This window comes from Camelus bactrianus, chromosome 2, assembly GCF_048773025.1.
Source record: "Camelus bactrianus isolate YW-2024 breed Bactrian camel chromosome 2, ASM4877302v1, whole genome shotgun sequence".
In the NCBI taxonomy this organism is placed as follows: Eukaryota; Metazoa; Chordata; class Mammalia; order Artiodactyla; family Camelidae; genus Camelus; species Camelus bactrianus.
Window position 1 is genome coordinate 134,746,237 of NC_133540.1, and position 18,959 is coordinate 134,765,195.

At 51.8% G+C, this 18,959-nt stretch overlaps 1 protein-coding gene across 13 annotated transcripts in view; it reads right to left on the minus strand.

Moving 5' to 3' along the window:
* GRK4 (G protein-coupled receptor kinase 4) overlaps nt 1-18,959 on the minus strand; it is a 47,435-nt gene that overhangs the window by 339 nt on the left and 28,137 nt on the right. For all 13 annotated transcript variants that reach the window (XM_074351581.1, XM_074351593.1, XM_074351599.1 and 10 more), the window contains 8 exons: nt 17,455-17,595; nt 15,281-15,471; nt 13,829-13,866; nt 7,295-7,384; nt 6,193-6,401; nt 2,990-3,127; nt 1,308-1,445; nt 725-859 (listed from right to left, as the gene is read on the minus strand). In XM_074351581.1, coding sequence (XP_074207682.1) covers nt 725-859; nt 1,308-1,445; nt 2,990-3,127; nt 6,193-6,401; nt 7,295-7,384; nt 13,829-13,866; nt 15,281-15,471; nt 17,455-17,595 — 1,080 coding nt within the window. The remainder of the gene's footprint in view (nt 1-724; nt 860-1,307; nt 1,446-2,989; nt 3,128-6,192; nt 6,402-7,294; nt 7,385-13,828; nt 13,867-15,280; nt 15,472-17,454; nt 17,596-18,959) is intronic.

The following is an 18,959-nucleotide window of genomic DNA, read 5'->3' on the forward strand; positions in this document are numbered from 1 at the left end:
TGCGCGAAGCAGCTCCTTCCTCCCCAGCATCTCCTGGTGGCTGCAGGGTCTCTGAGCGCCCCCGGTGTGGACGAGTGCGGATTCACCCTGAGGTGAGGGGTCACTCCCGCCCAAACCCCAGTCCTCATCGGAGACATGGTCACACACGCTGAGAGGCTGTCACCACCCAGGGCCTGAGTTTATACTGAAAAACGGGGGATGAGAATGTCAGTGGACAGCCTCGGCGCAGACCCCTCAGGAGCAGACAGCCCCAGGCGGGATAGCCCGCCTGGCCGCAGACGCGGGGGTGTCTAAGTGTAACGCTGCTGTGGGAAGTCTCCCCAGACCGCTCCTCCACGCTTCAAGGAGGACCGGCTTTCCCTGGGGACGTGGCTAGCGACGCAACAGGCTAAGTCGGGAGTGACAGGTGCTGTTTTATGATTGTTCTACAAGAAGCTGGCTCCGGGCCTAGTTCAAAAGGCTGTGTCACCGGCGGCGCAGCCCAAGCCGTTCCTTCTTTCTGGATCAGAGGGGTTTTCATGCCAACAGCCAGCATCACCGTGAGGATGTTTCTCGCTGGACTTAAAAAGCGCCACTCGGCTTGCTTTTAGATGACGTTAAGTGTCTTGTATGACAAACACCAAAAAAAGAAAGCTGCACAAAGGGAGTTTCACCCTGGTGAAGTATTTTTCTTTTACACATCACATTAAAACCATCATGATAACAACACATTTTCCACCCTTACCCCTCTTGCGAAAAGTCTGTACAAGAAGCTTCTCCTTGGTTTGGGAACTGGTTGTGCCTTCTCTGCTGGATCTAATGTCACGCTTTCCTCACGCTCACTCTCGTTGATGTCCTTGAAACATTCAGACTCGATCATCTGCATGGCAGGAGGGCAGACGGAGACATGGTGGAGGTCCCACAGCCAGCCAGCACCCCGGCACCCCGCTCGGACCCGAACCCTCCTGCCTCCCTACTTCCGCTGCCTCCCAGCCTCTCTGGGTCACGTGGCCCCTGGCAGTCCCCAGAGCGGTCAACTCCCGTGGGAGCCACGGCGCCGGCCAGCCCTGCTCAGGGAGCCCTGCTCAGGGGGCACGGCGGACCCGAGAGGGCCACCTCTGTCCACCTCCTGTGAAGGGACCAGGGCAGCTGCCACACGTAATTTTACCTCCAAGCATGCACGCACACACACGCGCACACACACACAGATTTGCGTGCAAAACAGCTAAAAAGATATTTTAAAGAGGAGGCTGTCCACTCTGCACACACAACGTTTTCTTCCGTTGCTGCTGGAACAGTTACAGGCACTGTGCTGCAGAGGGCAGTACCTCGTTCTGCCAGGGGATGGGGACACACCCAGTGACAAACTGGCTGTAGAAGGCGTTGTCGCTGCTGTCCAGGTACACGCCCCTCACTGAGGAGAACTGATCAATGTCCGCGACATCCTTGCAGTAAACCTCGTGTGGCTGTCAGCAAGAACAGAGGCTGCTGATGTGTTGGAAGCCACCCCCGCTTCCGCATCCACGCACACCACACAGGAAGCTGACACACCAGCCCTACCACTGCCTGGCTTGGCCTGGCCTCTCGGGAGCAGCCTCGAATGCTGCCCGTGGGCCTGGCTGCTCCAGCTCACTCACCCTCTGCCCACAAGCCTCCTGAGGCACCCGCCCTTCCCTCTCCCACAGGGACAATGGATCTGAGTGGAGGCCGGGGAAGGGGACGGGCGGACGAGGTGCTCTTGCTGGAACTGACCCCCGCCCCAGCCCACAGCTCCCTCATGCACAGCGCCCGGCCCGGCCATCTGCACAGCTCCCCTGGGACGTACGCGCGCTGAGTGCTGGAGCCCGGGCCTGACGGTGACTGGGATCACCCCCAGCCATGGGGCAGAAGAAGGCCGACAGCAGCTGTCGTTCAGTTAGTCTGTCCCCGCAAGCCGAGGGGCAGGCCAGCCCTGGAGACAGTCCAGGGAGATGGGAGGACTGGGCCCTGTCCTCCCCCCAACCAAACTGCCTAGCATGTCCCCCTCTGACACTCCAGCAATGGGCCCCCATGGGCTCCTCTGGTTAAGTCAGGGGAATCCCAGCACGGCCTGGCACCTCTGCCCCTCGGGGGGGAGATCCAGCATCGCACCTGCTGTCATCTCCCTCCTCAGAGCCGGCTGTGGGGGCCCACCTCCTAGGTCAGGACCCCCAGCAGCCCTAGGGCCTGGGGGCAGGAGGCCTCGGGAAGCCCCGCTGGGGTCTTCCTTGTTCGCAGTTTGTTTTACTTGCATCTCAGCGAGCCCGAGCAGGTCCAGAATGGCACAGACCCCGCCCACTCATCCTCCTGTGGCTCTGATGCCCAGAGCCTGTGTGGCAGGTGGGAGGCGTTCAAACACATGAACTGCGTGAACGAGTTCCAAGGGCGAAGTGACTACTATAGCACATTCGATATAAAATAAACATAATCTCTCCTGAATTGCACAACTAAAACCATTTAACTGTGCGTCTTCCGTCCGTCCTGTCCTGCAGCACCACCCTGGCTTCACGTCCCTGTAAGGCGCCTGCAGTAAAGCAAGGATGGAGCGCAGGCCGCCCTCCTCACTCGTTCACGCGGTCTGGAGGGGACCCCCACCAGCTCTGACACGGGCCAGGCCCATGCGGGGCCTGGGACTCACGACCACATTTGGGCCGCCCAGCACGCTCAGGAGGAGGCTCCCATGACCACTCCAGCGCCCTTCCCACAGAGCGGGGGGCTCGCGCGACCCGCAGTGGGGAGCCGCAGGCAGGCCAGTGCGGACACGGGAAGGGGCTGTGGGGCACCCCAGGATGGGGTTGGGCGGTGCCGAGGTTTCTGAGCAGGGCAGTGACCTGGCCAGGCTCCACCAGCACGGAAGCGGCCCCAAGCTCTGCCAGGAGGGCTGGAGGACGGCCCGAGGGCGCTGGGAGCTGGGGGAGGATGGAAGGGGACCAGGGTGGCACCAGGTGATTCTGCATCTGCCCGACCCCACTGCCCTGTGGGACACACTTACATCGGGACAGAAAGGGGGTTCTAATGTGTTGGCTTCCAGCCTCTGGAAGTTAATGTCCTTGAACACAGGGTGTCCCTTGACGTCAGCCACTCCCTCGCCCATGCAGCCCAGGCGTTGCTTGGGGTTCTTGGTGAGTAACTGGGGAAGAACAGAAACGGGGGATGAAGGAGAAAATCTCCACAATGACAGCCAAAGACGTGGGGGCAGCTCCATCTAAACAAAGACACTTGAGCTTCAAAGTATCAACCAACCTCATTACTTCAGATTTTACTAACTGAGAGTGTGTGATGCTTCAAAAAGGAGTTGAAACTAGAAGTTTTGCCTCTGAGCTGTCAGCAAATAAAGAGTAGGCTAAGCACATCCTTCAGGAAAGTTTAACCATGTAAAAATTAGGATTTGTTTTTTAAAAGAAACAGAAGCTGCTAGAAACATCAGAGATACCACTTCCATGCCAAGCTACGCTGTAATCAGAAGTGACTGTAATCTATTAATTAAACAGATCACTAAGGGCCTCAGATGAGGCGAAGACTTAGCAAACCTAGTTCTAAAAACTGTATATTCTTAAGATTAATACAAAATATTTCTTTCAAAGTATTGCTTTCTTATGTATTAACACAGGCAGACCTCAGAGACACTGCAGGGCGGGCCCCAGACCACCGCAGCAACGTGAGGACTGCGGTAAGCGAGTCCCACGAATGTCCTGGTCTCCCAGTGCACTCTTATCCTGCAGTCTATTAAGTGTGCAATAGCACTGTGCCTACAAAAGGCATGTATGTACATGATTAAAAATAGTGCTGCTGGGAAAATAGTGGCTCAACACCGGGTTGTTACATGCCTTCAACATGTAAAACACAGCAAAACGAAGTGTGCCTGCAAGTGCCAACACTTCCAACAGGCCTTCTTCCAGGGCATCAGTCAGAAAGGTCCTTCTCTGCTCAAAGCCACGCAGGAAGGATCCGGACCTACAAACGTGGCCTAAACCAGGGGCTGGGAGGCTGCAGCGGAGGCCACCTCTCACACGCTCAGCCCCGCGAGCGGGCCGCAGCCGGCTGGCAGCCCGGCAGGCGCTGCAGTGGCTTCTGCACCACAGGGGCCAAGAGAGCAGTGCTGGTGACCCGCAGGGCCTAACGGTCCGTTCCTGGGCCTCACGGGGAAGCTGGCTGAGCAGTGGCCCAGCCTTACCACCAGCTCCCACTGCTCTTCTGAGTATCAGTGGAAGCCCCAGGCAGCGGCCAGGGCACAGCCTGCTCCAGCGCGCCCGCACCCCTCACCGTCTGGGCTCCAGCAGCAGCACCCCGACTTCTCCCCCTCCTCAGACTTACTGTGCTGGGCCCACCCCGGGGCCTGTAGGCACCCCCATCCCGTCTAGAACACTCTGCCTGGCTGACTCCCGCTGGACTCTTGGGCTTACAGCCTCCTGCCTCAGGGTCCCTGCGACCTGGCCCTGAGGACCCCTCACCACTGCTGTGAGCACCCCACTTGGGTAACTGCTCAGGTCAGGATTTCCTGCTGGACTCGAAGCTTCTGGGGCAGTGGCTGCAGGGACTCAGCTCACTGTGTGTCCCCAGCACCGAGCCAGGGCAGGGGCTCCACAGGCCTCGCTCGACGCAGCTGTTATTTGCTAATTAAACGCGGACCTGAAAACGAAGTGTGAGGCCGAACACACTGACGACACCTCAGGGATCCCACGGCTCCCTCATCAAGGCGGCTGCCAACTCACACGCCTCCAAAAGCCTGACCAGACAGCGCAGAGAAACGCGCCCTGGAGCCCCGCTCAGAAAGCCTGGGCTCAAGTCCGCCTGCTGCCCGACTACGGGACCCCACGGGGGTCAGGCTCTTAGCCTTTCAACTGCGAGCCTGCGAGAACATCTCAGAAATCCACTGCGAGGTGAGATAGGACGTCACGAGCACAGAAAACCACAGGAGGTATCCACTGCAGGGCTCCCTCTGGCCTCCCATTCGGATTATTGTAAAAAGCCAACTTTTTCTCTTTCCTTCCCTCTTTCTTCCATGTATGGGAACCAAAGGAAAGGGAAACCAAAAGAATTCTTTTCCACCACCAACTCCCGTAAGTTACCCACACACCCACTGATTCCAACACCCTGCAGGGCCCCAAGCCCCCCCTCCCCGGGCTCTCCAGTGGCCGGGTCCTCCATGCCCACGCCGCCACTCTCTGCCTGGGTCGCACCGTCGCTCTCCGCAACCCGCCAGTCCTGCACGGACTGCGTTTCAAGCGGCTCTCTGCCCATGCGCCCCAGTCCATCTGACTCAGGCGAGGAGGGGGTGGCCCCCGAGCTGAGGCGCACGTGCCGCCCAGCGTCTGCCCATTTCCTCATTGCCCTCCGTAATCCACTTGGACACCACGGCCCAGCCGTCAAGCCCGCTGCCCCCGCTTCTTCAGACTTGCTTAACTGAATCCGACTCCCCGCCTGCTCCGAGCCCGTGGGATCTGTCCTGCCGAGCGTGGCGGGAGCACGACGCACAGTCGGGCCACCAGTGTCCCCTTAAATCCACACGAGCCCCTGACACTGTCCTGCCACATTTATGTGCTCAGAAAATCCTAAGTATTGGCTTAAGAGAAGTGAGTGATAAGGACAGCTGCCCTCATCCCTTACAGTCGGGAGGGGACAGCCTTGGGGCAGGGAAGGGGTCCAGCCCTGGGGGCACACAAGAGGCAAGCCCGACTGCACCCCAGGGGCCCACCTCCCCGCTGTGACCTGCAGTCTTTAAGGCCCTCAGCACACCCAGAAAGCAGCAGGCACATGGCAGGCCATCGACTCAGGGCATCTGTTGGGACCACAGTCCCCAGCAGCTGGTTAAAGGGAGAAGAAACGTGGGCAGAGAGGAGAGCTCACCGCTGCAAAGCAGCCTGCGGCTCTGCCCCACGGTCAGCCTCCCGGGAAACTGGCCCGCTGTGCTCGGAAAGGAGAACACGGGCCAGGCGCCGCCACCCGCCTCCAACGGCACCTCCTGAGGAAGCAGACAACCAACTCTGCCCTGCTTTGCTCGGAGCGACCAGAAACCAGAGGGCAGCTGAGCACCCCGTTCCCCGCCGCCCTGAGAGGAAGGCCCTGGCGCTTGCGTCGGGAGGCACTGGGGGGCCATCTGGCTATCGGTGGCCTCTCCTGAGACGGACTGAGTGGCGGTCGGGTCCCTGGAGCAGTGAGCAGCTCACCCCCACGGCCCTCCCCGAGCCAACCCACCATGCTGCAGATGGACACGGCGTCCTCGGAGAACCTCCCGGAGTACTCCTCTGTGTCCTCCTTCACTCTCCGCTCCACCTCCGCCCGCTTGACCTTCTCTTTGAATTTTTTGAATGGAGAATGTCCCTGAATCATTTCATATATCAGACAGCCAAGTCCCCACCAATCGGGACTAAACGTGTAGTTCTCATTATTGAGAACTTCAGGAGCTACATAACAAATACAGGAAATTTATATTAAATTTCAGTTTTAAATTTTCTTGTAATTAATTCCAAATAACACATTATAAAAGTAACGTTTGTTACCACATGGATGAACCTTACAAACACGTCCAACAGACAAGCCCACGATGACAGAAAGCAGATTAGTGGCGGCAGGGCTGGGGTGGAAGGGGAGGGAGGGGAATGACTGCTGGTGGGCACAGGGCTTCTCTTCTGAGGGGACGAAACTTGTTCTGAAATTAGACAGCGGTGACAGGTGCACAACTCAGTGAGTAGAGTCAAGTCTGCTGAATTGTACCCTTCAGATTGGTGGATTTTATGGTATATGAATTACATTTCAATAAAGCTGTTATTACAAACAGTTGGCATGATTCACAGAGGATGAAAGGAACCGCCACAGAGTAACTAACAGGGGAAATGGTGCTCAGGAAAGACCCCACCTCCAAGCAGGCAGAGCCAGGCAGGGCGCCCAGGGGCGCTGGCCACCTGCTCCCAGCGGCAGGTGACAGCAGCAACACCGGGCAGGGGTGCCGGTGCAGGACTCCCCAGAGGCCCTCAGGCCCCTCACGTCAGGGGCTCCCCGTGTTGGGCCGGCACCGCCAGGCCAGGCACCATGAGGCCATGTCTCTGGAGCTGACCCAAGGCCGGGGCTCCCATTCATGAAGGCTTCGGACTAGCAGTCTCCTGAGGGGCCACTGTCCCATCCTGCCCCTGCCCCTCTGTGCGGGAGGAGGGCAGGCTGGGGACAGGTGCAGGCCGCAAACACCAGCGGGGCCGCCCTCCAGCGGTCAGGACAGACCTCAGCACCTGGCACATTAGTCTCTGTGACTGTGTAACTGAGGGCTGGGGGCGGAGGATGGCGGCAGCGGTCTCTCACGTACCCATGTAGCCGACCGTCCCCGCTCTTCCTTGAATCGTCTGCCCTTCCGGGATCTCCACGGCTAAACCAAGATCTGAAATCCGGACGTGTCCTGTGGGGGTCAAACACACGACACGGGTCACAGGGGCAGGCTGACTCTCACAGCAAAAAAAGGAAAAAACACGTATGGAAATGACAGCATTTCATACCTGGAAACATTTAAATCTAAAATTACACTTAACTTCTCCACGTTTAGTAGAACACTGTGTGGTGCGTTCAGTTCCACCAGCAGCAAGAAGCTAGATTTGTGCCTGGCGACCGACCAGGAAGCCCTTCAACCACAGACTGCCACTGGGTAACTACAGCACGTAAGCGCGACTGCAGCGAACACAACTGCAGCGAACGCCACAGCGGCCGTGAGGCAGCAAGTGGGCGCTCCCGGTCAGAGCGCCGAGGCTTACAGACAGAGACAACAGCAGGCCGACAGACGGCGTTTTCTCTGAAGAACAGGTGGTAACGCAGTCAGGGAAATAATAAAATTAAGGAATTTCACTTAAACTATGTGACGTGTCAGTGCCTTCACACAGGAGAATTTAGACAGTTATTAAGTTCCTTGTGAAAATCACAAGTCATAGAAAACATCCTTCTGGGTGCCCAGAAGGAGAAGCAGCCCTGGGGGCAGATGCCGCGCACAGCCCTCTCACCCCGCGACTCCAGCTGCTGACGCAGCACCTGGGGCGTCGCAGCTGCTCAAGAAATACTCATCGAGGAAATGAATGAATCGGCCAATAAATATTAACACTATGGCCTTAAAAATATGCGATGTGCCCTCCAAGGGCACTGAAAGCGTTTTAAAGGCCTCCTTGGCACCCGAGTTGCACCGTACCACGGGCACCGGGCGCCCCACGCTGGCCGGGGGGGCAGGAGTGGGGCGCGGGGGGAGCAGGCTCGGAGCCGCGGCCTGGGCGGAGCCCGGCTCTGCCAGGCCCAGCTCTGCCGTTTACCACAGCGGCAGCGTCTTCCTTTCCACCGGGAGGACCCTTCAACAATACCACGTTGATGAATTTCATGTCCAAGTAGAGCAGTGGCCTGTTGCGAAAATGTCAGCACCCCTTGTCTTAATTTTTTTATTAAAAAGTGACTTTTTAAACTGAGAAACGAAAAGTACAACCACTGTCTTCCCTGTGTGTGCCGGTGCCCTGACCTCCGGTCTTCACCAGGACGCCAGTCCTGTCAGATGACAGCCCACCCTAAGGACCTCATTTAACCTTAGTCACCTCTTTAAAGACCCTGTCTCCAGACACAGCACATTCTGAGGCAGCCAGCGGCAGGGCTTCACCACATGGATTTTGGAGGAACACAGTTCCACCCACAATACCTGGCTTCACAAACAAACTGACAAGCAGCAGCAGTGCGGCGGAGCCTCTGAAGGCAAAAAAGACCCAACAAGGTTATCAACCAAATGCAGTGTGGGTGCCACGGGACACTCAGTACACAACTACGAGCACATTTACGAAATGATTAAGGAAGATAAAGCCAGGGGGATATTCGGTGATATTACGGAATTGTTAAATCTTTTGGATTTTAATAATAGGATTTTGTTTATGTTAAAAAAATAGGATCCTTATCCGTGATAAATATTTTTATAGACAGAAGAGTACAATGCATAGGATTTCCTTTAAAATCACTGTCAATAATAAAATGCTAGTGGTTTTTTCAAAAACTCACTATTTACCCCACTTTTTAGGAATATATCTACTTCATAAAAATATGAAAGCCTCTAGAGAAAATGCAAGCATGATACACTTTTCTTTGTCATCTCAACCACCAGCTGAATTTCATAAACCAAATCCCCTTAATCTGTAAGTTTGCAAAAAAGAAGCTTCCATATTTAGGGTGGACAAACGGTAAGAGTACCTCGCAATCCAGAACAGATGATAAGCAGCTTTTTTTTACCCTAAGTTCCATCACAAATGTCAAGTTCTACTTTACAGATGAAAACAGAAAACCTAACAAGCTGCTGTGTGGGAGATGAAGAGGTACTTAACAGACAGTCACATTGCTCTTATGTTCCATAGCACGCCGGTGCAAATCAGCCCCGAGGCATCTGAATTCCATGACAGTAAGTACTCTCAAATCAATTGCATTTTTCAAGTCAGAGAAATTGAAGTACAGTTCGGGGTACATTTTTCACAACTAAGAGCAGAAGACCACAAAGAAAAGGTGAAAAGCCTCCTGAAATCAAGAAAAGCAGAGCTCTGTCGCTCCTGCCTCGTCTTGCCTGGAACGGGGTGGCGCGGAGAAGGCTGCGGTGGGCCTGGGCTGCTGCTGGCCACACCCGGAGAGCCTAATGGACCTCGGTGAGCGGCCCGGCCAGCCCGGGTGGACTGGCTTCTGAGCAGGAGACTCATGCAAAGGTGCCCTGACGGGGGCACCAGGTGTCTTCTTCAGGAGCATCTGCCAACACTGGTCAAACCAAAGGCTGTGGACTGAGAGTGGGGGACACACATGGAACCTCTCTGCTGCTCACGCCTGGGCTCCCGCCAAGGCTGGGAGCAGCTGGACGCCGAGAGTCAGGACATTTGGACCCCCAGGGACTGTGGCGGGGACAGACACCAGCATGGTCCTGACATTCGTGCAGCCCAGGGTAAGGGTAGCATGTTCTGCCCGAGTGAGATTTATTTAGAAATGAAAGATTAGTTTAATACTGGAAAATTAACTGATAAATTAACCATATTAAAAGAAAAAAGAATAATCATTTTGATAGAAAAAGCACTGACAAAATTCAACAGCCTTTCATTATTTTTTAAAAAAAGAAAAGGCTTAGATCTGAAAAAGAATTTCTATAAAAACACAACATATTTCATACTTAATGGTGATATATTAAAAGGCTATCCCTGAGGTCAGGAGCAAGAAAAGAATTCCTGCTACTACGACCTCAACATCACACTGAAAGTCCTACTGCGTGCCACAAGGCAAGGAAAGAAGCAAAGAGCTTAAGAACTGGGAAGGCAGACATGACATGGCCCTCTGCTGATGGCATGATGGTGCATGTACAAAATCCCAAAAGTCTACAGATGTTTAGAATTCAGTGGTCATTGGACATGAAGTCAATCGCAAGTGTAACCAAAAGCACAATCCACAGAAGAAAAAATTGATAAGATGAACTTCATTAAACTTAAAAACATTTATATTGGATAAAGGATTAGTATCAAAAATATACAAAGAACTCTTAAAACTCAGTAATAAGAAAACAAACAATCCAATTAAAAGTAGGCAGAAGACCTGAACAGATCCATCACTGAACAAGACACAGATGGCAAGCAAGCCTATGAGAAGATGCCCACATCAAGGTACCAGGGAAACGCAAATTAAACAAGACGCCACACCTGTCAGAATGGCCAAGTGCCAGACCCCAGCCCCAGGTGCTGGTGAGGACGCGGGGCCACAGGAGCTCTCATCGCTGTGGGTGGGGACGCGAGATGCTGCGGCCACTTTGGAAGAGCTGGGTGGCTTCTTACAAAACTGAACATACTCATGCCATACGAGCCAGCAAGTGCGCTCCTTGGTTTTTACCAAAATGAACTGAAAATGCATGTGCACATAATAACCTGCTCACAAATGTTCACGGCAGCTTTATTCATAATCACCACAAACTGGAAGCAACCAAGATGCCCTTTGAGAGGTGAATGGATAAAAAAATAAACATGGTCCCTCCAAACAATGGAATACTATTCAACGCTAAAGAGAAATCAGCTAACAAGCCACATAAAGACACGGAGGAACCTTAAATGCATATTACTAAGTGACAGAAACCAATCTGCAAGGCTACATACTGCATGATTCCAACTGTATGACAGTCTGGAAAGGCAAAACTATGAAGACAGCGAACATATCAGTGGTTGCCGGGGGCCAGGGGAGGGAGGGGTGAACAGGCAGAGCACAGAGGAGTTTAGGGCAGGTGAGACCACTCTGTACGACACAGTAATGATGGACATGTATCGGTCCGCATTTGTCAAGACCTACAGAGCGTGAAACACAGAGTGGACCCTCATGACCACTGCGGACTTCACACCAATCAGCACTAGTCCATCAGTCAGAACAAGGTACCACACACTAATGTGAAACGTCAACCCTAGTGCAAGTTGTATTTCAAAATACCAGCAACAGGTAAATAGAAAATGAAGTTTTAAAAACAACACTATTAAAAAACATCAAATAACAAAAATGTGTAAGAATTTTACAAGGAAACTACAAAGTGATATTGAATGAAACCAAGAGACCCTCATGTATAGGACTACATACCATACTCATAAACTCAAAGATTCAACATTAAGATGCTACATTAAGTTCAATATTAAGATTCTCTGAAAATTGTTCTGTAAGTCAATACAACCCCAATAGAAATTCCAGCACATTACTGCTTCCCCCCGGAAATCTACCAGTTATAAAAGTTCATCTGGAAATGAAGACGTCTGGGAACAGCGAAGGCAGCCTTAAAGAGCAGCAACAAAGCCGGAGGACTTTAACAGGAACCCAAACTTGCTGCGAAGCTGCGGAACTATGGCATTGGTCCAAGGATAAACGAAGTAGCCAAGGAAGTAACAGCACAGAGTCCAGAAACAGATCCACACCCAGGAAGACATCTGACTTATGACAAAGGTCGCATTTCAGAGAAGAGGGGAATAGATGCTCTTTTCAACGAATGGTGCTGGTCAACTGGTTATACATTTGGGAAAAAATGTATTGTAACCTCTACTTCACATCATACACAAAATTCAATTCCAGAGGGACTTCAGAAGTAAATGGGAAAGATAAACCACTAACATTTTTAGAGTAAAACATAGAACATTTTGTGGTATAGGTAAGATTTCTCAAGTAAAACACAAAAAGCACTAAACACACCGGAAAAATAATTCACAAGTTGGAATGTACTACAATTAAGAACAACTGGAATCTATTTCCAACCAAGAAGGACTAACTGATCCCAAACTTGCTCTTCCACTGCAAATAATTTAAAATATGGTCAAAAAATCCTGTTGGACACTGACTCTAAGACAGCTGAGCACCGTGGCTCCTGAGAGAAGAGAGTCCAGGAGCTGGCCCTCCAGCCGTCCCGGCACCCTACCCGGGCAACCCTCAGACCACGGCGCAGGAAGGGGAACCTGAGTGGAACAGGCGGCCTTGCCGGGTCAAGGAGACAGAAGTCAGAGCCTGGGACAGATCAGTCCACTCAAACGTGTGGGGCAGAGCTTTGGAGGGGAGGGAGCCACCAGAGAAGACCCACCGATCCCTGCACAGGTTTCCTCGAGCCCACTTACAAGTGATCGTTTACTGGCAACATGTTCACCTGGTACCACAACAAACAGGACTACACAGCAGTGGCGGGAGAGGTTACAGGAGCTCCGCGTACCAGAACCGAATACCGCGTCCCTGACCCAGTGCCGAGACGGCAATACTCCGCACATTTTCTGCAGCTTCAACACGGCCCCAGTCAAAATGCTAGCGCACTGGGGCTGTTTTCCTCTGTGAGAAGCTGAAGCGCACACTAAGTACACACAGAGGAACCGTTTTCACGTGACTCTTCCTGGACGTGTCCTTCTGTATTTATAAGCAAACACAAACACACGTGACCCATCCCTCTTTTTACCCGAACGGTACATCCTGCATGACTTTTCTCTGATTAACAACATATCCCGGTGACGCCCTCACTTCCGCGCGGGGCGCGCCCTCCCCTCTCTATGTGGCTCCGTCCCTGCCGGTCACAGCACAGCATGAAGCAGAAACAAAGCCACGCTCGCAGCCCGGGCCACGCTCTCCTCCCGCGGAGGAGACACCGCCCTCCGGCCCCGGGCAGCTGCTCTGAGCACGAGGTGGGTGACAGGCGGGAAACACGAAGGGGTCTCTGCATTAAACGTGCCCCAGGCTGGCTTTCAGGGTCCTCCGCACTCCACACTCCAGCCCTGCCTCCCACTCTTGGCTGGGCCGGATGACTTCTCAGACGGACAGAGCCCCCCAAAGAGAGCAGCCCCCAACACCGCCCCGGCCGCTGCAGCCCCCCGCTCTCGGGGCAGCTGTCACCCGAGAACCGAGGTGGAGAGCCTGCCCTGAAGGGCCACTCCCCGCCACTGCCCCAGGGTCCCCGCTGCCGGTGGACGAGGCCCCACAGCCACCACGCTGCTGCTCTGACACCCGCTCTGTGAAGAGACGACGGCACGGGGCAGCCGGGCTTAGGAGGGCGCGGGGACGCACAACTCGGGAATAAAGCAAGACAAGGGGGAACAGCAAGAGGTGGAGAGAGCAGAATATTCTCACCTAGAGTTTAAGAAGCTTCTAAAACTCCAACACCGAAAACTATAACCATCTCTGCTTCTTGGCGAAACACAGGGGAATGACAATGATATCTCTGTTTTATCTTTAAAAGGACACACCACAGAGAGTTGCTCTGTCTCCATTGTGTCTACTCAGCACTAAATGGCTAAGTCCACATCAACTTTCTGTCCCCAAGTCCCTCTGAACAAAGTGTACGCTTTGGATGTGAAAGGCGCTCACTCACCACGGTCATCCAGGAGGATGTTCTCGGGCTTTAAGTCTCTGCAAAGGAAGAAACAACAGGAAAAGGTCAGTTATTCGGAATTTGATGCCGGGGATCACTGGCAGCCCAGAAGGACCCACAGACACCCCTGTGACACAAGCAACAGCAAGAACGGTGCGTAACAAACCACTCTCTGTGGAGCAAGTCACCAGCCCCGCGTGTCCTCGCAAGGCTTCCGTGGCCACGTGGAAGGAGAAGGCTCTTCTGGGACACGCGCAGCAAGGGCACTCACTCTCTGCGCAGGGACGCAGCTCAACAGAGGACACTTCGGCGAGCAGGTGTGCAGCTGGCAGTGAGGAATCAGTCCTTAACTGACTCGGCTCCAGCTCCCTCATCAGTAATACACTTTTTAAATGTCCGCAACTGAGAATTTCCCATCCTAGAAGAATTCGGTTTGGGGGTCAGACAGACATAGACTCAAATCCTGGCTCTGCCACTGATCTGCTGTGTGACCGTAACGCCTCCAAGCCTCAGCGTCCACACTGTGACCCAGCGTGATCACGTGCCCCGCTCTCCAGGCTGTGCAGCGTCAGGTGAGGCCCGGGCTGGCAGCAGGAAGCGTGCAGTCAGCAGCAGGGAGTGTTAAGCACAGCTCACCGTGAAGGAGGACAGATGCCACCAACTTGAAACAAACGTACATCACCGAAGAGGAAAATGCCGTACATGTAGTGTCTCTAGCCACTTGCTTTTTCCCTCAGAGAAAAACACTAGTTTTCAAAGGATTTATATTTAACCCTGGTTCAGGTGAGGTCCTGTCACAATAGAGTCACTTGAAAAATACTCAGGAGCGATTCGGTGACCAGATCCAGGAGGGTCTGGACTATATGAGGAGGAAGAGGGCAAGGGATAGACAGACACTTGGGGGCTGAGGAAAAGGGCAAGGCTGGACGCGCACACCAGGGAGTGGCCTTCAGAGTCGGCAGATGGACGCAGAGGTACCTGGACGGAGCTGCTTGGGGAATTGGAGAAGAGTGTCTTGGGGGGGGGGGCACTGCATTCCCTAAAACTCAGTCTCTCGATCACACGAAACTGATCCCAACCATTATGTTTAATTTTCCTTACTGAATTCTAGGACAAAAAAGCATCAAAGTCAGTGTCATTGTTTTGAGACACTGTCGTTTTGGGACACGGGCCGCAGCCTCAACAGGACTGCCGGAATGGCTAGGACTCTCGGAAATGGGCTCTTCTCAGGCTCACGCGAGCAGCACGGCTGTATCTGATCAGCTTAACAAATAAAAACTCACTAGAGACAGAACAGAATTGAAAAGAAAACCAAGGCCCACGTGTGACTGGCCGTATTTCCAACAGAGTGAGAGGCCAGCCCTGGCACTGCTGCCCCCTACTCAGGCCCCTAACGGCCAGCAAGGCTCAGGATGGAAGGCTTTGTGCCCAAGAAGGCCACACGTCGCTTACCTGTACACGATTCTTTCCTTCTGTAAATCTTCCAAGCCACAGCACACCTCTGCAGCATAGAACACAGCTCTCTGCTCATCAAAGCCGGGCTTGCCCAAGTTGTAAATGTGAAACTTCAAGTCCCCTCCGTTCATAATGGTTAGCACCAAACACAAGGACTCTTTGGTCTCGTAAGTGTAGGCTAAACTGACCTGGAGACGACAGCATCATAAAAACAGAACACAGACATCTGCTCATTCACTGGGGATTTACTCTACTTGCTAACAAGAGTCAAATAATCCACATTAGATTTATACCACATGCTTCAGGGAGGCGCACACCTTTACCCACGGAAGATCTTACAGCTGTTTCGTACTGAAAGCAGAGAACTTACCCTAAGTGGGTAGGTGGCAAAACCTTACGAAGACACCTGGGATCAGGATTCCTCAAAGCTATGATAATCACTGAGCACAGATATCCCACACTTCCAGAACGTCTGCATTCAGCATACAAGTTAAAGACCCCCCAGCAACGCAAGAGAGGTGTTGTGTTGTCAGTCAGTGCTGGTGGAGGTAAAGCGATCTCTTACTGTGGTTTTAACTTGCATTTCTCTGCATATGTAAATATAGGGGATACTTCTCAAATGTTTTCATGCATTTAAGGAACACCTTTTATGAAGCGCCTGTTCAAAGATTTTTGCTGACTTTTCTATTGGTTTGTATGTCAATTTACACACACACGCCCTTCTGGGATTTTGATTGGGACTGCATTTAATTCATTTAACCTATATGTCAATTTGGGGAGAACCTACATCTTCACAGCACTGAGTCTTCCTATCCATGAACATGGTACTCCACCGTTCATTCAGGTCTTCTTTAGTTTCCTGTGACAGTATTTTATAGTTCCCGGTGTATAAGTCTTGCATATTTTACTTGATTTTTGCCTGGATTTTGATGTTTCTTGATGCTATTGTAAATGGTATCAATTTAAAATTTTAATTTTCTAATTGTTTCATATCTAACTGGTGTCACATCTAATAACTTGGCCAATTTTCAATTAGTTATCTAGAAAGTCTTGGACTGTCTGCATACACAGTTATGTTGTGGGTGGGGGTGGGGGGAGGAGGAGGAGATGAACTCGACATCAGTACTGCTCAGGACCTGGTGATCAACCATGAGCAGGAAGGGAAGAAACAGAATTAAGGACAAAGGAAAGTATTTCTAGAGGCCAAGAGTATAGAAACCAAAAATATTCTATTTAAGTAAAATAAACTATAACTATCTATGTCCCTTTCATAAAGCTAGGTTATAGAATTCAATGTTTCAAGGTAGCTACATGAGTATGTTTAAAGCAGCATCAGAATGAGCCTATTTTATTGAAGATTTTCATGTAGCGCACATCAGACTGACAAATCTACACATAAACTTCTGCCATTAAATTCAGATGATGGCTGAGACAGCCTCTGTTCTAGAACATCTGTCCCCCAGCACAAAGCAGCTGACCTCAGTACTAAGAAATAAATGACACTACAAATCATTTTATGACCTGTCTTTCACTGTCTCCCTTCAATCAGACCTCACACTGCAGTAGAGGTTATAGGAAACATGTAACTAGGTGGGGAGAAACCACGTTAATAAATGTATGGCCTGGAGCCGCGTCCGAGATATTCAATCCTTACCTGAACTGGTCAAGGTGGAATCTGGGGCTTCACACACTGGGCTGTGCTAATTGAGGAAAGGGCACTAAAGCTGCCAGGTGTCAGAGAGAGGATAGAGACGGAAACAGACCGAGGCCCAGGTGAGGTGATGGGCCAGAGCAGTATCTTCAAGCCTGTCACTCAGCTGGAGGCTGACGGCAAACTGCAGGGCAAGCTCAGCTGCCACCAGAGAGGGTGGGCGCCTGGCCAGGCAGTGCCTCGCTCGCGGGGTGAGGAGTAATGGCCTGATGAGGGGCGGAGGCGGCAACACGTTTACAGCAAATCCAGCTCAGCATCACCACTGTTTCCTGTCCGCATCCAGTAAGAGCTGACCCGCACCCCTCCCGGTGAACAGCCCCAGACAGCAGAGCCCTACATACGTGAACTAAGACGCGCCCCAAGCTGCACTGTGACAGACGAGGCAAGCTTAGCGGCAGGCCTGCTGAAAAAATGCGACTTATCCAGCAAAGTACAGCCAGAACGGAAGGAAGATACTTACTACAAATCGACTGTGAACCTTCTCTAGGATTCTTTTTTCATTTAGAGCCATAGCTTCCCCTTTCCTCCTCTTTATTCTTTTCTTTTCTAGCTTTTTACAGGCATACATTTTTCCTGTAGCTCGCACCTGACAGGCACAAACCTAGATTAAAAAAAGAGAAAGAAAAAAAAAAAGGCTTTCTATCTACCTGATAGTTCTTAGGCTACAAAAAGAAAATGGTTTTCCCCATGACAATCCCTCTGGTGAAGAGCAGCAACAGCTTCTGCTGAGCCAGACCACTTCAGGCACGGGCACAGCCGTCCTAGGGGCTCCACGAAGGGGCTGAGACCGCCAAGTGCCTCGTAAGCTCTAGGACGGTGACAAATGGAACCTGTTGTTCATGTGTGAACATGGGGCATCGGTTTAACTTAAATGTCTCCCTATGTCTTTTATTTCTGTGTACGAACGGAAGTTTTTCAAACTAAACAGATTCTTGATTTTTTAAAGTTCAAGAATATGGATAAGAAAATGTATTTCATAGAAATCCATAGACTTTCATACCTTTATCCTACTTAACTAGTTCTTAATATTTATATGCTACTTAACTTCATATTATGAAGAATTTCAAACAAACAAAAGTGGAGAGAATAGTACGAGAAACAGGTACCAGTCTTCCGGATTCCAGGCCATCAACGCATGGTGCCTCGTTCCACCTGACTCCCACCCACAGACACACACACACCACGCACACACAACTCCCCCACGTGCCACACACCCACTCCACGCCACAGACGCACCCATCAGACAAACCCACCCATGCACATACATACACAGGATTACTTTAAAAGCAAATATAAGACATGACATAATTTTACCCATCAATAAAATAATTTCAATGGTAAAACATAAAGTTCATTGTGGAAAATACTGACAGTGGTAATAAGGATAATGATAAAACATTTGAAATTCCAAGACAACCATCACTAACATTCTGCTGTATAAGCTTCTAAGTCTCTCTTTGTACGTGTATATGCAAGAATATATACCCGCTCCCCCAACCTCTGACTTTTAGGGAAAATCAGGCTTATATGATAGAACACACAATATTTTATAACCTCCTTTTTTTAATCTGATAGTGTGACTATTTTCTCACCATTAAATGTTCTCCCAACATGTGACTATTCCAAAATGTATGTCATCATTTCCCCTCCACTAGGTCTTGGCATGTAAGTCTTTGTGCACCTCTTTGTCATTAACCTAAGATGAATTCCTTTTTGTGGAACTGCCAAATTAGAGAAAGGTGGGAGAAGAGGTAAGGGTGTCAGGCCCTGCACCACCACTGGACCCAAATCCTCAGGGCTCCCCACAGCAACCAGTGAAGCAGGGTCAGGAACCCTCCTAAGGCTGAGGCCATATGGTGAACCCCAGGTCCCAGCTGGGAGTGAAGGGATGGCAGCCTGGCCTCAGGCTGCCCAGCTCGTGAGGACGTGCTCCTTGACTCACTACGCAGTCTCTAATGCCACGCA